Genomic DNA, 19,079 nt, shown 5'->3' with positions numbered 1-19,079 from the left:
AACAGCCAATCTGTGCACGGCTAACCTTTTATACAGCTGCTTGTACATCCTGAACTCTCCCACACCAAAATTCCCTGAGTTTCATAACCATTTCACCTGGTGTCAATAACACCCGCTGAAAGTGTGTAAATGATGGCCTTGATGATAGTGGTTAAAGTCTTGAGTTTACAATAACAAAGAAAAGCAAAGGGGACCTGCAGGTGATGCAATGCTTAATGTTCTGTTTAGTATTACTTAGAACTTGCGACAATGTTAATAATAATAATAAGTAATATAACAGATTCCCTTTTTATTTAAATATACATTGAAATATAAATGTGATCTGATGTTCAATGTCATAAAAAAGTGTCTTACTGTGCTGTCCCACCCTTAAAGCTTGATGCAAGCTTTAATTCAACGTATTTTCGTTTTCTTATTGTTATGTGTAGTATATAATATATTATTCAAACACAAGCACGATGCTGGATATAATATATAGAAATATTCCTAAATTAATCTGAAAGATTGTTTGAATATCAAACTATTTGTGAAACTGTATTGCTAAACCAAATGAGATGGCTGATGTTATTTGAAGAGATCTTATTCTTGATTCTAGTTTACCTGCAAATTGTTCATCCATTTAAAACAGCACATTAGAGGCATTTAATTGCAATGACTTTATTTAACAACAGTCACCACTGTCAATGCTGCCTAAATGGTCTCTCGAGATAAGAGTTAATAAAGTTGCATGTTCTTTGAAGAGATTGAAGATTATCAGTTGACACGCAAGTCCAGGGTCTATCTGATACGATAACTTCTAAACACCAATAAACAGAGAGACGCTTTAGCACCATGACTTTGTTTGCTATACTGTTCCCATTAATGACTTTGTTGCAGGAGAGTGATATAGCCAGGATGAGGTACATGCTCTGGGTGGTTTCCATGTACCTGTGGCTTCTGTCACTGTTTCTCAATGGCTACCAGACACATGTGCTAGAGCAAAATGTGCTGGAGGATGTCAGGTTACTGGCTGGTCCTTTAATAAACCAGCAATCAAGAAAAGATGGGGTGAACAGTGCCTTCGACTGCACTACAGAGTCTCCACCAGATGGATCCAGAGGCTACTTTGAGCACCTCCAAGGTAAGGGGGTAACCCACTTCAAGGTGCCCTTGTCCTGGGCTCAGCTCCTGCCCACAGGACTCCCAAGCCAGCCCCAGCCAGCTGTAGTCAGATGCTACAAGGCCTTGTTGAACCAGCTGGTGGAGGTAGGTCTCCAACCCCTGGTTATCCTTCATGGTTCTACTGTACCTGAAGAGCTGAGAAGGAGGTACGGGGGCTGGGAGAGCCCTGAGCTGGGGCAGATGTTTCAACAGTATGCAGAGTTTGCCTTCCTGGAGTTTGGAGAGCTGGTGCGCTCCTGGGTGACACTGAATCGCCTGGATGAGCTGAAGAGTGTCGAACTCCCGAATGCACTCCGTGCTCACGCCAGTGCCTACAACCGTTACTATGAATTGTTTCCTGGGAATGGTAAGAGAATAACGTTTTTTTGTGTGTGTAGGAAATCATATTTTTGCCTCAGGGAATCCAAATCATTCATTGTTCAAATTGGATTGTTGAATAATAAGTTGGACACAGCAGAGGGGTGGTTTATTGTAGTATACATTGTGGTATCTTGTGGCTCCTTTCTATGATATATTGTTCATATTCTTCATATTATTTGATGTTATTTTAAATTAATTGAATTAATTTTTTTTTTGAAGAAAATTTGGCTAGTGAAAAAAATGTTTGATATTGATATTTGATATTAGGAACAATAATACATGTGAATCAGCTTAAAATGTACCAATCTGGGTTTGTTATTGCAAAAATCTGCTTAATACAATTAAAATAAGAATGGGATCATTGCTAAATCGAGTCAATTTTTTAATTATAAGTCATAAGTTTCTGATTTGCTTACATTAAATGTACATTACATCTCAAGGATCACAAGGAGAAAATAGCAAAATGCAAACACTTAATAAGGCATAGACATAGAGTGTTTATTTTTTATGATGAGGATCTTGGTATTTAATCTCTTCACAGTGAGACGTTTATCAATTGGATTTGGAACGAGTGCTGCATATATAATCTCTGAATTCAAAATGCCTACAATGGTAAGATGTAGCCTGTATAGTACTGGCTAATTCATACATATATTTATTATTTGGATTATGATAAATAATATAATTTACTTTGTGTCAAATTTCCAAACAGACAGATTTCTTGTCACTACACTTTGAATATGACTGTACCTCTCAAACAAACCTTTACAAGGAGTTGAGCACAATACAGGTAGCATTTTTACATTTCTACTCGTGCTAGTGTGGACAAAAACTTTTCTTAACATTTTTCAAGATTGTAATATTGTCCTCTACTCTTAATGTGATTAATAACTATTCTATTTCAAAGCATTCCATTGGGAGGACCCCTTTACTGATAAACAACATGACTGTTCTGGAGTGTTCTTCAGATAAACTACAGCCCCTTGGCCGCCTATTAAAAGGTAAATATTATAATGTTATGCTTGTGTAGTGGGTGAGTTTATTTTTTAAATAAATGTAAAAAAAAACCCTGCTTTCTTAATCAATGGGTTGTATGAAAACAATTAAAAAACAACTTTATTAGTGTTTGACATGAAGTTTTTCTATGTGGGGTTAACACCATTGTATCTGGTTATAAAATATAATTTAACAATTCACTGTTTTAATATGTAAAGCCCATCTCATTTAATAACTTTTGAATGTATTAAAGTTTTGAAACAAAATGACCTGATTATCATGGGATTTGACATGGAGGAGATGGTCAGAATACTTGAAACGGATGACATACAAAAAAGGTAACTTGTATCGGTGTTGAAATGTAGAACACAATACATGTCAAAATATTTGCAAAACTTATAATCTAAGTCAAATTCATATTTTTTCTTTGTAGTAGAGTGCTATACTACCCAGGAATAGCAACCAGTTATCAGAACGTGTGGGATAAGTTCGGTGACCAGATCAGATCAAACCGAGATCTCCTCTGGCGTGAATCTTTCCCTGATGGCTTCCAATGGGCCACGTCCAGCGAGTCCTTCAAGGTAGAAGGGGGCTGGTCAGAAGAAGGGAAAGGAGAGACTATTTGGGATCGCTTCGGACATGAAAACAAGGTGTTTGAAAATCAGACTGCAGATCTGGCTTGTGACAGCTACCACAAGATTGACTATGATCTCTACCTCCTTCGTGGTCTACATGTCAACACCTACCAGTTTTCCATCTCCTGGGCCCGTCTGTTCCCTCATGGCCACCAGGGGAGCCATTCTGAGAAAGGAGCTCTTTACTACGACAAGCTGATCAATGCTCTGATTGAATCTGGCATACAACCTGTTGTCACCCTACACCCCGGGGACCTGCCACAGGCCCTCCAGGACTGGGTTGGATGGACCAACGCTTCCATCGTGGAAGCCTTCAGGGAATATGCAGACTTCTGCTTCTCCAGGTTTGGAGACAGAGTGAAATTCTGGAACACGTTCAGTAGCCCCTGGGTGGTGAGCCATGCTGGGTATGGAACCGGTGAGCATCCCCCTGGGATTAAGGACTACGTGGTTGCTTCCTACCAGGTAGGAATAGTTTTAAAACAATGTTTTCAGAATGTTGTGCTGCTCTATAACCATTGTATGTTTTTGTAGGCCACCCACAACATGCTGAAGTCCCATGCTGAGGCTTGGCATGTCTACAACGATAAACACAGGAAGACACAGGGTGGAAAGGTGGGCATCGCCCTGAACTCTGACTGGGCAGAGCCTTTGGATCCCTCCAGACCTGAAGACGTAGCAGCTGCAGAACGCTACCTGCAGTTTATGCTAGGCTGGTTTGCCCACCCCATATTTGTAGATGGGGATTACCCTGCATTACTCAAAGCTCAGATTGAACAGAAGAGAAAAGCTTGCCCCCTCTCTGAACCTGCCAGACTCCCAGTCTTCACTGCAGATGAGAGTCGGAGGATCCATGGTACAGCTGACTTCTTTGGCTTGAACCACTATACCTCCCGTTTAGTCAACAACAGTGTTGGTGGCTGCACGTGCGGCCCAAAGGGGGTTGGGGACTTTCAGGCCCATGTAGATCCCTCATGGTCCTCTACAGCATCTGACTGGATCTATTCTGCACCATGGGGCCTTAGGAGACTGTTAAACTTCATCTCAGCTGAGTACCTAGATGTCAGCAAGTTGCCTATCTACATTACTGGAAATGGAATGCCTTCTGAGTACAGTGGGGACACACTCAGTGACACCAGTCGAATAAATTATATTCAGAGTTATGTCAATGAGGCATTGAAAGGTATGTTGCTGAATACAAATTGGGATTCCAAAACGATGTTGTTACAACACTAGCTAATCATGTTTTTTTCATACAGCTATCCATATTGATAGGGTGAATGTACAGCGTTTTACCGTTCAGTCTCTCATGGATGGCTTTGAGGGACCACAAGGCTACAGTGAACGTTTTGGACTGCACCATGTCAACTTTGACCTGCCAGACAGACCCAGGACACCAAAGCAGTCTGCCTATTTTTACTCCAGACTTATTGAGGACAATGGCTTCGTTCCAGCAAGACAACGCTTTAAGACACATGCCTTGAAAAAATACGACAGCCATAAGTTACCTTCTTTGCCCGCATCTAAAGTCCCATCCGAAGCTAGGGTTGTATGGAGGAATTTCTCAAGCCAAACCACATTCCAGCGCAAACTCTACCACTATGGAACTTTCTCCAAAGGATTCCACTGGGGAGTAGGATCCTCCGCCTATCAGGTTGAAGGTGGCTGGAATGCTGATGGGAAGGGGCCCAGTGTTTGGGACACATTCTCCCAGAAACCAGGCAATATTCCGGATAATACCAATGGAAATGTAGCCTGTGACAGCTATCACAGACTGGAAGAAGACCTTTACATGCTCAGGGCTCTTAAGGTGAAGTCCTACAGATTTTCTCTATCCTGGTCCAGGATTTTTCCCAATGGACACCGTGCCTCCCTGAACCAAAAGGGTGTAGACTACTACAACAGACTCATCAATGGCCTTGTAGAACACAACATCAAACCTATGGCAACAATCTTCCACTGGGACCTCCCCCAAGCTTTGCAGAACATAAATGGTTGGGACAATGCGAGTATGATTGAAACCTACAATGAATTCTGTGACTTCTGCTTTGCCACATTTGGAGACAGAGTGAAGTTCTGGATGACCTTCAACCAGCCTCATACAATTGCATGGTCAGGATACGGACTTGGACAGGTTCCACCAAATGTTAAAAATCCAGGCGATGCACCATACAGAGTGGCTCACAACCTTCTTAAAGCACATGCTAAAGCCTATCACACCTATGATGACAAGTATCGAAAATCCCAGGGTGGTCTGGTATCTATAGCCCTCAATGCTGATTGGATTGAACCCAAAGATGTCTTGGTCCCACGGGAAGTAATTGCCGCAGATCGTGCTCTCCAGTTCCAACTTGGCTGGTTTGCACACCCTATTTTCAAAAACGGTGATTACCCTGACTCAATGAAATGGCAAATTGGAAACAAGAGTGAACTTCAAGGTCTTTCAGTGTCCAGACTTCCTTCGTTTACTGAGGAAGAAAAGGCTTACATCAGGGGCACTGCGGATGTCTTCAGTATAAACCACCACACTACCAAGATAGTGCGCCATGCCACACCTAAGCTCAGTCCTCCATCCTATGAATTTGATCGAGATATAGTTGAGCAAGAGGACAGTGATTCCCCAAGCACTGCCATCAGTAAACAGAGAGCTGTTGCGTGGGGACTCAGAAGACTCCTTATCTGGATCAAGGAGGAGTATGGAGACCCAGAGATTTACATTACAGACAATGGAGTAGCTACTGACACCAAGTCCACAGTTGATGATTCAGGCAGGGTATTCTACTACAAAACATACATTGATGAGGTTCTGAAAGGTAATTGTCTATTATTTTTTATACCATCTTATAATCTGAAGAAATGTTACAAATAATTGTTGATACACAGCTTAATTTATGTCTGGCCAATATGATGTTTTTCAACAGCACATAATTTGGACGGTGTGAAGGTCAGAGGATACATAACATCTCTAATGGATTCTTTCGAGTGGCTCAATGGGTACAAAGTAGGATTTGGACTCCATCATGTTGACTTCCTGAACCCAAACCGACCAAGGACAGCAAAACTCTCAGCTCACTACTACTTTCAAATCATGAAGGACAATGGCTTCCCACTACCAGATGATGAGAAAACCCTTTATGGACATTTCCCCAAAGATTTCATCTGGAGTACAGCAACAGCATCATACCAGGTGAACGATTACAATGTCATACATTTTCATGCATCTTCATGAAGGCTTAAATAAATAAATTATATCTATACCTACAGTATATTTTAGTTAAATGGTGTGAGCTGATGTTTGACTGCAGTGACTTTGACTACAAAATTCTGAAACAGTTTCATCCCTTCCAAAATTGTATTTCTAAATCAGCAAATAATGACTACGAATGTACTAAAGAGTTAGTTACGTTCTCCTTCCCTCCTGCCAGATTGAGGGAGGTTGGAGAGCTGACGGGAAAGGCCTCAGCATATGGGACAAGTTCGCCCACACCCCGCTCCGAGTGTTCAATGATGACACGGGGGACATAGCTTGTGACAGCTACAACAAGGTAGAGGAAGATGTCGCTATGCTGAGGGAACTGAAGGTGACCCACTACCGTTTCTCCATCTCCTGGACCAGAGTGCTCCCCGACGGCACCAACAAACACATCAACGAGGCCGGTCTCAACTATTACAACAGACTAGTGGATGCATTGCTGGCTGCTAACATTCAACCACATGTAAGTAAAGTGAACCTATGGTTCTACGTCATGTACATAGTGGATCTGTTAAAAACCTTAACATAGTTTCCATCTTGTTTTATTTAGATAACCTTGTACCACTGGGATCTACCACAAGCTCTCCAGGACGATGGGGGCTGGGAGAATCCAACCATTATCGACCGATTCAGGGACTATGCAGACATCATGTTCAGCCGCCTTGGCCCCAAAGTCAAATATTGGATCACCATCAATGAGCCCTACAATATAGCAATGGTGGGACATGGGTATGGAGCAGCTGCACCAGGTATATCAAGGACATTCATTAAAGTGCTATATTTCACAGATCGCTTATTTGATCAAATCAAAGTAGGATGAGTACAAATGTGAATTGTTATTTTCCTTTTTCTAAAATCACTTATTGGGATCCTTTTCGGTTTCCATCGTGATATGCTCTCGCGGTTGATTTTACGGAAATCAATTGATTTGAAAATCCTAAACAGGGATCAGCTTCCGACCGGGCACCTTGCCCTACCTGGTGGGTCACAACCTGATCAAGGCCCATGCTGAGGCCTGGCACCTCTACAACGACAAGTATCGCGGCCAGCAGGGAGGCCTCATCTCCATCACCATCAACTCTGACTGGTCCGAACCTAGAAACCCATACAAGCAAGAGGACATCGATGCTGCCAGACGGGTGGTGCAGGTAGCCGCTACAGACAACTCAGAAACAACCATGACAGCCTTCAAAGCAGTACTGACCCCCCCTGGTTGAACGGAGAGCTGTGTCGAAGCATAAAGTCGAAAATGCAAAATAACCTGTTGCTGTTGAGCGTTTTATTTATTCTGTCATCATAGTCCGTCAGGTTTCTTAGTGATATCCTTTACTACACCTATAACTAGCTATACTTCCTTTTGGGGCAGTTCTACATCGGCTGGTTTGCCCATCCTATATTCAATGGTGACTACAGCGATGTGATGAAGACGATTATCCGTGACAGAAGCTTAGCCGCTGGCCTTTCCAAGTCTAGGTAAGACCTGAAAGTAGAGAACTGCTTTTGTTGGAAGTAGTTTACAGATGTAATGAAGTCCAAGTGTTGTTCTTCTGTGATACCAAATCGATCAACTAACTTGTTGTGTTCTTTAAGATTACCAGAGTTCACTCCTGAGGAGATCAAGAGGACGAAGGGAACCCATGACTACTTTGGCTTTAACCATTACACCACTGTCCTGGCGTTTCCCGTTGACTATGGCGGCCTGCAGCACTACGATGCAGACAGGTAAGGCCAAAGGATTTCCCCACACTAGCAGGGTAATAACCACAGCAGGGAAATGAAAACAGCATAACACAGAGTAGCACATTAGTAGTATAACTTGTATTGTAATAACCTCCATGTTAATGTAATCTCATTCATCGTTGATTATTTATTTACTGTGTTTTTGACTGTTTAATCAAGAACTTGATAAGTGTTAAGGTTATTCAATTCAGGGTTATCATGGAAGTTTTATAGTGTGGTAGAGTTAAACAAGCAATACTAGTGCGTACGTTTTCCAATTAACAGCCTCGATTGGCTTGAGTTGTAACTACACTTAAAGCTATATCATTTTCAATACATTAACAGTCATCTGAGATTTTGGAGACTCTCCATCAATAATTGACTCGTCCATGAAATCCAGGACTGTTATGCACAGTCCAACTAACTGGGTGGGGCTCAATTTCACACACGGCGACTTAACCTTAATGGGCCTTATTCACGTAGCAGCCATCCTCAATCTAAACATAAGCTAGGTCCACCTAGTTATAGTTTAGAATCAAGATGAAACCAAAATGGCCGTTGAGTAAGAGACTAAATAATAGGTGAGTAAGAGACTAAATAATAAAATGTTCCCAAGGGGGGCTGGGACCATTGCTGACCGAGCCTGGCTGGACTCAGGCTCATCGTGGCTGAAGGTATCCCCGTTTGGATTCCGGAGGATCCTTAACTTCATTATGGAAGAGTATGGTAATCCACCCATCATAGTCACAGAGAATGGCATGTCAGAAAGAGGAGAGGTTGATCTGAACGACGCCCACAGGAGCTACTACTATGAGAAGTACATCAACCAGCTTCTGAAAGGTGTGTCCCTTCAATGCACAGCCTATATGAGGCAACCAAGCAAACCTATTCAAACTGACACCTTTGCCAGGTGTAATCTTTTCTGTAATAATTGTTTTCTCGTTTCAGCTCGCCTGCTTGATGGCATCGATATCCGGGGCTACACAGCTTGGTCACTGATGGACAATCTGGAGTGGGCAACAGGGTTCTCGGAAAGATTTGGCCTGTTCTATGTCAACCACTCCGACCCCAACCTCTCTCGGGTGGCTAAAAGCTCTGTTGCCTACTACTCCTCCATCGTCTCCTGTAACGGCTTCCCTGACCCCGCCTCTGGGCCCCATGAATGTTTAACACCAGGACCTGAAGGTAAAGTCAACCATCTTTTTTTTATTCATCTATCTAAACTAGTAAGTGTACAAACAAGTTGTCTGCTCATATTTAGTTTGATAATTCGATTTTCATTTGTTTGAATGAAATTAAAATTGTCTGCTGTTTGAACCAAACAAATCATTGCCTCTTCCTCAGTAATAATAATAATATCTAAACCCATTATTTATTAATACAAAAACATGAACTATCTCCTTACCCACAGCAACCGTGCCTCCTCCGCTGGATTACTCTGTCAGTTTCCTGGGCATGAAGCTCTCCCTCAGCGACGCCGAGACTGGACTATACGCTACATTCAGTCTGCTCATCTTCGCCACACTAGGGGCTGTCTCTGTTTCCTTCTGGCTTGTGAGGTCCAGAAAACAGTTAGAGGATCATTCATTAAGCCTTTAAAATACTAAGGTCTATAACATACAATGAACTATAGTACTATACTACACACTATACTGTAAACAACAGCTGCTCCCTTTGCAGAAACATCATTTAAAAGATACGGCTATTGTTTCTTATTATGTCCTATGTAATCATTGTATTCATCATATTTTTCAATAATACATACAATAAAGCTTTCAACAAATCACTGAGCCAACTCTTGAAGTTGTGTTGATTTAATAACAACAGGGATGTCTGGAGCAATAGATAAGTTGTGTCGTGGCACATCAATAAAACTTTGTATATGTACAAAGTTTATGGAGCCCTATTAGGAGTTTCTTAACCGCATTAATGTTTAGTTTAACTAATTAATAGAGTAACTCTCATATTAATGTTTATTTTCTGGGGAAACCTGAATAAAATAAGTACTACATTCATCCACATGAAACTACAACTGTATGTAATGTAATTCTTTATTGAAAGAGAAAGGACCCCTGAGGCTATAAAAGGCCATAGTTGAGTTGTTTGTGCCTCCTCTAGCTCTGCAGAATGACACAGCCAGACACACCTGGCCATAAATACACAGTTCAGTATTCACATTTCAGAATCGCAAAGTGTTAAATTCTAATACAATTAATCCAACGGTCAACATGGTCCATGTGTTGATATATTAGTTTCTCTAAGCAGGTGAAAAAACAGTTTTCTTGATTCAGCTTGCATGCAGGCTTGGTCCGCTCTTGATATTGAAGTGCATACATTAATTTGGGGGAATTTGCTTTGGTAAAAATGAAATGCAAGAAAAATGTGGTGTTCTTTTTTGTTCAAGCCAAGTTTTAAATGTATTATTATTATTATTATTATTATTATTAAACCAACCATTTGCTGACTGCAAATTTTGCAGTGATCCTTAATATGTCAACTGTGCCAAATGGGACCAAAATACTCAAACAACGCTACTGAACTAGGATTAGATACAAAACATTCCTTAGGCTTCGAATGGCTGTCATCCTCTGTCTGGTATTGTCTTAGAGCTGACCCAGGTGTGCTTGCATTTCAACTCTGTTATTAAAAAGTAGAACTTAAAGGTCCCATGACATGCCACCAGGTGTGGTGTGATTAGCCGCTAGAAGCCGTTTTGGAAATCTGCCCCTTATGACATCATAGGTGGGCGTGTCCACCTAGATCTGTGCTGGATAGATCAGGCTACAAGCCTACCCAGTGGACTGTAGCAAACGTTGCTCATCTATCCGTCACACATCTAGGTGGACACGCCCGCCTGTGATGTCATAAGGGGCAGATATCTAAAACGCCTTGTAACGCTAAACACAGCACACCTGGTGGTATGCCATGGGACCTTTAAACCAAGACCCAAAGATGTCGGAGAAAGTTTCTTAATATTTCAAGAGTCATTCCTTTTATTTCAATCCAAAGTAAGTGTCCGCACCCTGGGCCATGGGTTCATTACAGAATAATGCAACTCCTGTCTGCAGTGGTCCCAGGGGTGAGGGCCGTGGGCCTTACTGGGCACTCAGCTGTCCTTGAACAACACTGCTGAAATTCAACACGCCAGTCAAATCATCTTTTTTTCAAATATTCTTTTGTCCAGGTCTGGGACACACTGAGGTAAAATTGACAGTAATAAATTATTCAGTTGTTTTAAAAAAAACACTGCAAGATCATATCAATAATACAAAAAGTATCAAACATACACAATAACATTGTCTTTAAACACAGCCCCCCCCCCAGCCCAAGGTCTGTTGCTCCATAGTCAAACAGTACACTCATGTCCATTCTATGACCAACACAGACTGTCGAAAAGTCCCTTTTACAATATTTATTCGTCCTGTGTGTGTCACTTATGTTGACATTTACTGCAGATTTCCTTTCATTTCCTTTGCAGTAATTGAAAAGCTGTTGAATTCAGTCTTCCACGGTTCCAAAACATATATATATATATTTATGAACCCATTGAATCTGATTTAGTCTCAACACTCTCATACTCAACTCTTCCTGACCAACAGGCACACACAGGCAGATAGGGCTACAACTCTATTTGCGTGTTATTTTTTGACATTCAAATTCCACCGTGGCTTTCTCTTCGTCTTACCGATCTGAAAGGAGAGCCACGAACTATGAGGAAAATTTGAAATTCTATTAAAAGTGCAAAAAAGTTTCCATCCTTCGAGAGACAGTTTTCATCAAGACCCGAAAGACCCTCAAAACTTATTTTAGTGCGATAACAGTACATGCCATTTCATAGGTTATTAAATTGTTCACATCCACCTTCTAAACTTGCTTTCCCCTACATTTTGAATATCTTGCTGCTTCAGTTGGTGGTCCGCTTCAACCCGTTCTCTACTCCGGGTCATCGTTAACATGGCGTCTTTCCGTTCACACGTTGGCACATTCCAAAACACAAAACCTGCAACACTGGGCGAGAACTGACCATGGCTCATCTCAAAATCCTGGAATATTTTCCCAGGCCAACCTGCACGGTATGTGAGGGGGCTGGATTACCCACGCTTCAACTTTTAACCCAGGGTAAAAGCTTTTAACGTTACAGCTGTCCTCCGTTGAACCTAAAGTACAGGTGATGACATTTCCCCTACAGCCCTGAAGTAACTGAAATCACATCTTTTGGTTTGTGGCCAGTGCAAAACTGCTTCTTCAGGCAAGTTCTCCTGGCCCTTGTGAAAATGATTTTCAATGCATCCGTAAATCTCACGTGTTTATAATGGCAACTATAATAGGGACTTCATTCAAACTGCTGCCTTCTTTTACCTTAAAATAAATGTATTCCTACGGTCGATGCGTGCACTGCAGTCAGTATGTGAGAACACACTTCTGGTTTTAGTGCACGATGTAGAAACTGCAAGGATTCGTAAAGACTATGATAGAAAATAATACTATTATAGATGTCTATGTAAACATGGTCGTATGGTTGCTTTTACTGTTAACTTTCACACCTCTGATTTAATCAACCCTCCAACTCAGGCTTCACTGACCAATGGCTACATGAAGCAACTTCTCCTGATGCATTCAGAGAACACCTGCATAACATACATACCATTGATCCCTCTCTCTCTTTCCTATATTTCCTGATTTCCTCCTGCCGTCTCTTCTGATCGGACCTTCCAGCACCACTTAACCGAGCATCACAAAAAAATCACAATTTACACTTTAAACTCACAGGACTCACGGGCCTTGACCCATCGACATCAGCACGAAACATTAACTTCCATTGATTCATAGAAAAAGAAAAACATGAACGGTTTCCACCTCTACACATCTGTCCTTCCAGTACACCTCCTGCCTTGAGCAGCACTCCTCTGACCTTCGTCCATTTGGACACCAGAGGGCGCATCGGAGAGAAAGAGAGATAGGGGGAGAGTAAGAGCTAAGGAGAGAGGGAGTAGGCAGGAGAAAGACCAAAGAGAGAGAGAAAAGGGGATAGGGAGACAGATAAACAGAAAGATATAGATAGATCAATAGATAGATAGATAGATAGATAGATAGATAGATAGATAGATCAGGTTGGTGAAATAGTTTCACCACTGTCCTAGTTCTCGCCGCCATTGTCCAGGCGCTTCCTGTGCGCCGCGTCCAATCACATGGAGCGGTTTGACACCAGTACGGAGTACGGACGCTGCATGGAGATCCGGGGTTCAAAGTCACAGAGTAGCCTCTTCATGAAGCCTCCTCATGAGGCTTCTCATTGAACCATAGACTGCGGAGGAAAGAGAGCAGTTGACTGTGTCTCAGGAGGATCTGCTCCTCAGGGTCACCGGGACGTTTCTAACGGGGTCCTCCTGCCACAGCTCATTCCAGTCTCCCTGGACCTCCTTCTGTCTGTCCACCTTTTAACATCCCCTCCTCCTCCTCTTGTGCTCCAGTAGTCGATGACCGCTAGGGGTTACAGTACTCCCTGACATCAAAAGATATGCTTGCGGGTGTGTGAGTGTGTATGACAGTGTGGATGTGTGTCTGCGAGGGAGGCTGAGTGTTTCTGTGTGTGTCTGTGAGTTAACAGAGAATTCAGAGAAGGAAGGCAGTCACAATATGATGCAGTGGAAGCGGTGAGAGCCTGTGGAGCGTTCTCCTCTCCACTTCATCTTCTTCTTGTTCTTCTGGCTCCGCTCCGGGACCTGTTGTCTGAGACGGAGAACAACACAAGAGTGTAATGTATAACACTTTTAAATGAATGCATACGATTTGTTGACTTGATGTGGTTGATTGTAGCTATTATTAAAGTAAAGTAATTTATGAACCGATAACAATCACTTCTTACTTAAAACATATCTATAAAGGGTATATATAATACATGTGGAATCAATTTATTTGTTTAATGAGCTATGATCATTCGTGAACAGTGACTAATGCAGTCATTTTCTGAACAGCGTTTTAAGTGTCAAATGGAGGTGTGGTAACGCTCTTCTATTTTAATCAGGAACATGAATTCACAGAGCATTGTTCTGCATTTTACTCTGCCAATTTGGGACCTATTTTAGGTCACGACCTTAAGTTTGGGAAAGGCTATGTAGAACATCAACAACAACATCAAAACAGCGGGAAGTACAACCAGAAACAGCACAAGGATAGTTCACTAGAGCTTACAACTCCCAGGTCAACGGTACCGTGTTTGATTATCCAGGTCCCACCTGTAAGCATCTTGGACCAAGACGCCCCAACCTCTAACTGTTCCTTGACGTTGTGTATCTGAATTCACTGAATCTCCCTGGACCAAAGCATCTCCCTTATTCCCACGCGACCCCATGAGTCGCGTGTCCCCATGCGACTCATCCTGAACTCATCCTAACCTCCTGAGGTTAGAGTTAAGCCATGCAGCATCTGTCAGAAGCTGAAGACAAGAGTCTCCTGTTTGATGGTAGTACCGTTGCTGGCGTACCATCTTTGCTTGGTCATGCCTGTCAATCAAAACACCACTTCCTGGCAAGTAGGTTGGTTTATGACACAGTTAATTTAAATCTGTGAGCAAGATTTTCCGTAGGAAAGGGCTGGCTCAGCGATACTACGGTTATACACAAAACAAAGTATTTAAGTTTGATCACTAGAGGGCAGTGTAGCCTCACTCATCACCACTTTTCCTCAGACATATCTTTTTGGAAAAGAGTGAGTACATTGTTTTTTTCCACAGTGGGTTCAAGGGTTTGGAATGTAAAAGTGGTGATGAAATGATTGAAAAAACACAATGCAAGTCGTCAGGGGGGATTTCTGCGGTATCCTCGCCTCACTTACACGCACTGTACATCTCAATCAACCGGATGACATCACCAGCCCCGTTTGATCCTCTGAGTGGTAGCAGTCGGCTCTCAGACAGGATGTGACCACATCGGGAACATCAGCAGAAACCAAATTCTCCTTAAATTACACGTCTGTTAAGACAGGAAATAACTCTGGGGAATTTTTCACTCCTCGTCGCGAGTTCCTTCCTGAGAACACTTTCACTGCCCTGACACCCACCCCCCCCCCCGGCCCTTTCTTCGCTTCACGTCCAACACTCTTTCATAGTCCAAACTCTATTCCTGGCTAGATATGTGCCGAGGACAAGGAGAAAGACACAAGGGCCTCTTGTTCCGAGGCATTCTTGACTTGAGCTGGTGCACTATGTGCTCCAATCCCAGAATGTGAACCGAATACTGCTTAGTATATAATACATCATTATTTGGGATGTTTTGAAGACATAACTTAGATAAACTCAAATATATATTTTACACAGAAGATCCAACAGCCCCAAGTATATGGTGGCAATTTGGTGGAGGCCTTTATCCAAAGCGTCTTACAATGACATGCAAGCATACATTCTTAGCATGGGTGGCGTCAGAGGAAATTTAACCCCTAACCCGGTGAGTGTTGTTGAAACGTTTTACCAGTTGAGCTGGACAGGACCCATGACATCCATTAATCAGGGCGCAGGAGACGTATTACCTGATGACGCGTACCAACTCATGAAAGGCCTTGTCCACGTTGAGAGGAGGATCCTTGGCACTAGTTTCAATGTAGGTAATCTGGAAAGACAAACAAAAAACACAATGGCCAGGTTTCACCTATGTTTCAAAATGGAGTAGCGTTTATATCTGTCAGGAGTAGGTAAAAAACTGAGAAGAAGATGTCCATAACGTTTGGTTTTTCGGTCCAGAAAAATAAATAAAAATGATCGGTCAACAGGAACCCCCTTTAAGTAGAAACAAAAGCAGGGGTGGAAATCAAATAGAACTGTTGTATTCAAACAGAGGGGGGTTGTTTGTTGGGTTTGTGTTCTGGGTGTGTGTCTGGTCCGGTGGGGGGGAGAGGTCCTGTTTCGGGGAGGAGGGCAGCAGCAGGCTGTCGTTTTCTTTGTGCTCTGCTGTCCTTCTGGACCGAACTCACGAACCACCACAGAGAGAATGCAAACTCAGCAGAACTGAGTCTCTCCCTCACACACCCTCTCCCTCTCCCTCAACCTCGCATCCAAAATACTTTGTGTCCAGAAACCATACTCACGCTCCTCGTTCACAAGCGCACACCAGCCCGCACACACAAACACACACACACACACACACACACACACACACACACACACACACACACACACACACACACACACACACACACACACACACACACACACACAGTGTAAACAGCTACATTGTGTTTGGCAGCCATCTCCTGGCCCTGCTCGCTGGTGATCTTCCTCAGATGTACCAGGTCCACTTTGTTGGCCACCAGCACCATGGGGAACGCCTCCCTAAAACACAACACAATACACACATAAACAAACGGCTCCCAGACCGCTGACTCTGCAGGCTTTAACCACCACAGTTCCTCCGGCGTGTTTCTGCAGTTTACTTTTAGAACATCATCAGCTGGATGATACAACGGGACGGATAGTGTTGCGGTTGGGGTGTTTTGACGCCCAGCCAGAATATACTGGGTTCGATTCCTGATGTTCACAGGAGTCTAACAGACATCCTGGAGCTAAGATGCCTTTACCGCCTACCTGCTCATTAATGTGAAATCACTGTTGCCTTGTGTTCCTGCTTTATAACCTAATAGAAGAATGTAGCATATGCTGTTTCGAGGACGGCTTGGTGGGTTGAGGCAGGCATGACAGCATCGGTATTATGGCTCATATTATATGAACATGATCCCCCATGGCTAAAAGTATAAATCTTTTTATTAAAATGCCTCCATTTCACCCCGAGGTGTGAAGTTGATTAGTCATCATTTGTCATCATAGAGGTATGATGGATAGATCCCATCCCACGAGGGATGTATGATGGATCGATCAGCCTACGGGAACGAGTTCGGAGGATAGCAAGGTAGGTTAGCCAAAAACAACACTTTTGTCTGCCTCGTCTCTGCCTTGTACACGTCGTGGACTAAGAGAACATTTCAAAGGGTTCACAGACTGTCGTGATGAACAGAGTAAACCTTAAGAAGTGAGATGTAGGAGAAGTCCATTTCTACGATGGTTTCAGGTGTGGTTGAGCGGTATAAACACACTAGACTGCTTTGGTTCCACTGTGTTCACTGCGGTACAGCTGTACCAATGGCCATGAGGGAGGACATCTGAAGGGAGATGTTGATTCTACGTGTGGTATTTTGAATAGGTATGTGAGGCTCAGTATCACTGCGACACACAATAGAGCTTGGCATTTATGGATAGGAATTCAATGAAAGAATCAGCTATATCCAATAAGGTCGATTTCTGCTAAAAGTAAAAAAAATTGCTCGATTTCCAACAGCAGGTGTGTTAAAAGACATTAAGGTCCGGGTGAGGAATTTGAGTTCACAAACAAAGACACATTCAAGGATCTCCCAAGGCTTGGAGGAGTGCTTTCAGGCCATGTTTACACACAGAAAAGGCTCAACCGTTAGGTCTTACCTGTCTTTTACCCGTAGAATGAGCTGGTGGAAGCGGTCAACGTGCTCAAAGCTGGCCTTGTCTGTTACAGAGAACACGATGAGGAAGCCATCCCCGGTCCTCATGTACTGTTCCCGCATGGCACTGAACTCCTCCTGACCCGCCGTGTCCAACACTGGCGCGCACACACACACACACACACACACACACACACACACACACACACACACACACACACACACACACACACACACACACACACAGAGTTTGCTTTCTTTCTTTCTTTAGAAAGGCAAGCGTTAACCTAATTCCAACCATGTAATAACTATATTATTAGCGGCGCAAACAATTGAACCATCGTTCAAACCTTACCTCTCTGTAACCTAGCCGACACTCACACTCACACTTTTATAGAATTTAACGTATTCATTGAGGTCTGTGTTTTTTCTTTGAAATACGCACACTCACACACACAATGTACCTACCATCAAGTATGGCCCACTGGCCGTCTATCTCTGTGTGTTTAAGATAGGAGTCCTCTATGGTGGGGTCATAGTCTGGCACAAAGATCTTCTGGAAGAACTGGATGGTGAGAGCGCTCTTCCCCACACCCCCATCCCCGACCACCACCAGCTTGTACGTCGGAAGGTTGTCGCTAGGCACCGCGCTGGTCGCCATGGTTACCACCACTTCCACCACCACCACCACCACCACCACCACCCCCCCGGTGGATACGAAATGAGAATGAGGTGGGGAAGTAGGCTAGTAGTAGGTGGCTGGTCTAACACAAAAACCTGCAACAAGAAGAGAGAGGGGGAGAGCAGGAGAGAGAGAGAGAGAAGAGTCAGAGAGACAGAGAGAGAGGGAGTGTGAGAGAGAGAGAGAACATAAAAGAGCAATGGAGGAGAAGAAGAAGAAAAGCGGACAGCAAGAGAGGTGGACAAAGTAAAAGCGAGCAAGAAATAGAAAAAGGGAGAGAGAAAAAGGAGAAGTGTTAAAGCTGTTGAATCGGCTTCTGCTTATTTGTCACCATGGAGACCGGACCACCGAAAGAGAGGTGGATTAAAGTGGTGGCCGAGACAGCAGGAAACAGATAACACCCAAGAACTGATAGAAAGAGGCCAGCGTCCTGCCACGGTCACATAAGGTCATGCTGGAGGTGTGATCTCAAAAGAGATGGCTTCTAGAGTCCTCCAGAAAAACATCATGCATGACTAGTCATCTGTCCCCAACATTTATTATATTACACACACACACACACACACACACACACACACACACACACACACACACACACACACACACGTTAAAATAATAATAATAACAATAATAAACTCAAGCAAATATCCCAGCCTTCCAAAACAAAATCTCGTTTTAGGTTAAATGATTTATTGATTATTTGGGACATGGGAAAGAACAGCTGATACAGCGGTAATAAGTTGTACTTTTATATCAAAGCATCTGCAAACACCGTACAGCAAACACATATTTTCTTTACACAGACATCGTGTAC

The 19,079-nt window shown here is 43.0% G+C and overlaps 2 protein-coding genes across 2 annotated transcripts; one reads left to right on the top strand and one right to left on the bottom strand.

The window, feature by feature from the left end:
- Window positions 1–894: 894 nt before the first annotated feature.
- LOC307072128 (lactase/phlorizin hydrolase-like) lies at window positions 895–9,723 on the top strand (the record flags this gene model as incomplete). Its single annotated transcript, XM_079731323.1, has 17 exons — window positions 895–1,507; window positions 2,063–2,133; window positions 2,234–2,311; window positions 2,429–2,522; window positions 2,771–2,855; window positions 2,951–3,617; window positions 3,687–4,335; window positions 4,412–5,965; window positions 6,074–6,339; window positions 6,578–6,868; window positions 6,956–7,154; window positions 7,351–7,553; window positions 7,772–7,878; window positions 7,996–8,127; window positions 8,741–8,964; window positions 9,073–9,309; window positions 9,536–9,723. 17 exons carry the CDS (start codon window positions 895–897, stop codon window positions 9,721–9,723), a joined length of 5,658 nt encoding a protein of 1,885 aa, XP_079587449.1.
- Window positions 9,724–10,210: 487 nt separating this feature from the next.
- On the bottom strand, window positions 10,211–18,244 carry mrasa (muscle RAS oncogene homolog a; the record flags this gene model as incomplete). The annotated part of the gene is made up of 5 exons (XM_079733355.1): window positions 10,211–13,854; window positions 15,649–15,728; window positions 16,348–16,447; window positions 17,588–17,741; window positions 18,052–18,244. The coding sequence occupies 5 exons, from the start codon at window positions 18,242–18,244 to the stop codon at window positions 13,755–13,757; spliced, it is 627 nt and encodes a 208-aa protein (XP_079589481.1). The 3' UTR covers window positions 10,211–13,754.
- Window positions 18,245–19,079: the final 835 nt, after the last annotated feature.

Source organism: Pollachius pollachius (assembly GCF_949987615.1).
Source record: "Pollachius pollachius genome assembly, chromosome: 3".
Taxonomy (NCBI): Eukaryota; Metazoa; Chordata; class Actinopteri; order Gadiformes; family Gadidae; genus Pollachius; species Pollachius pollachius.
This window is presented reverse-complemented; position numbering and strand designations above follow the sequence as displayed.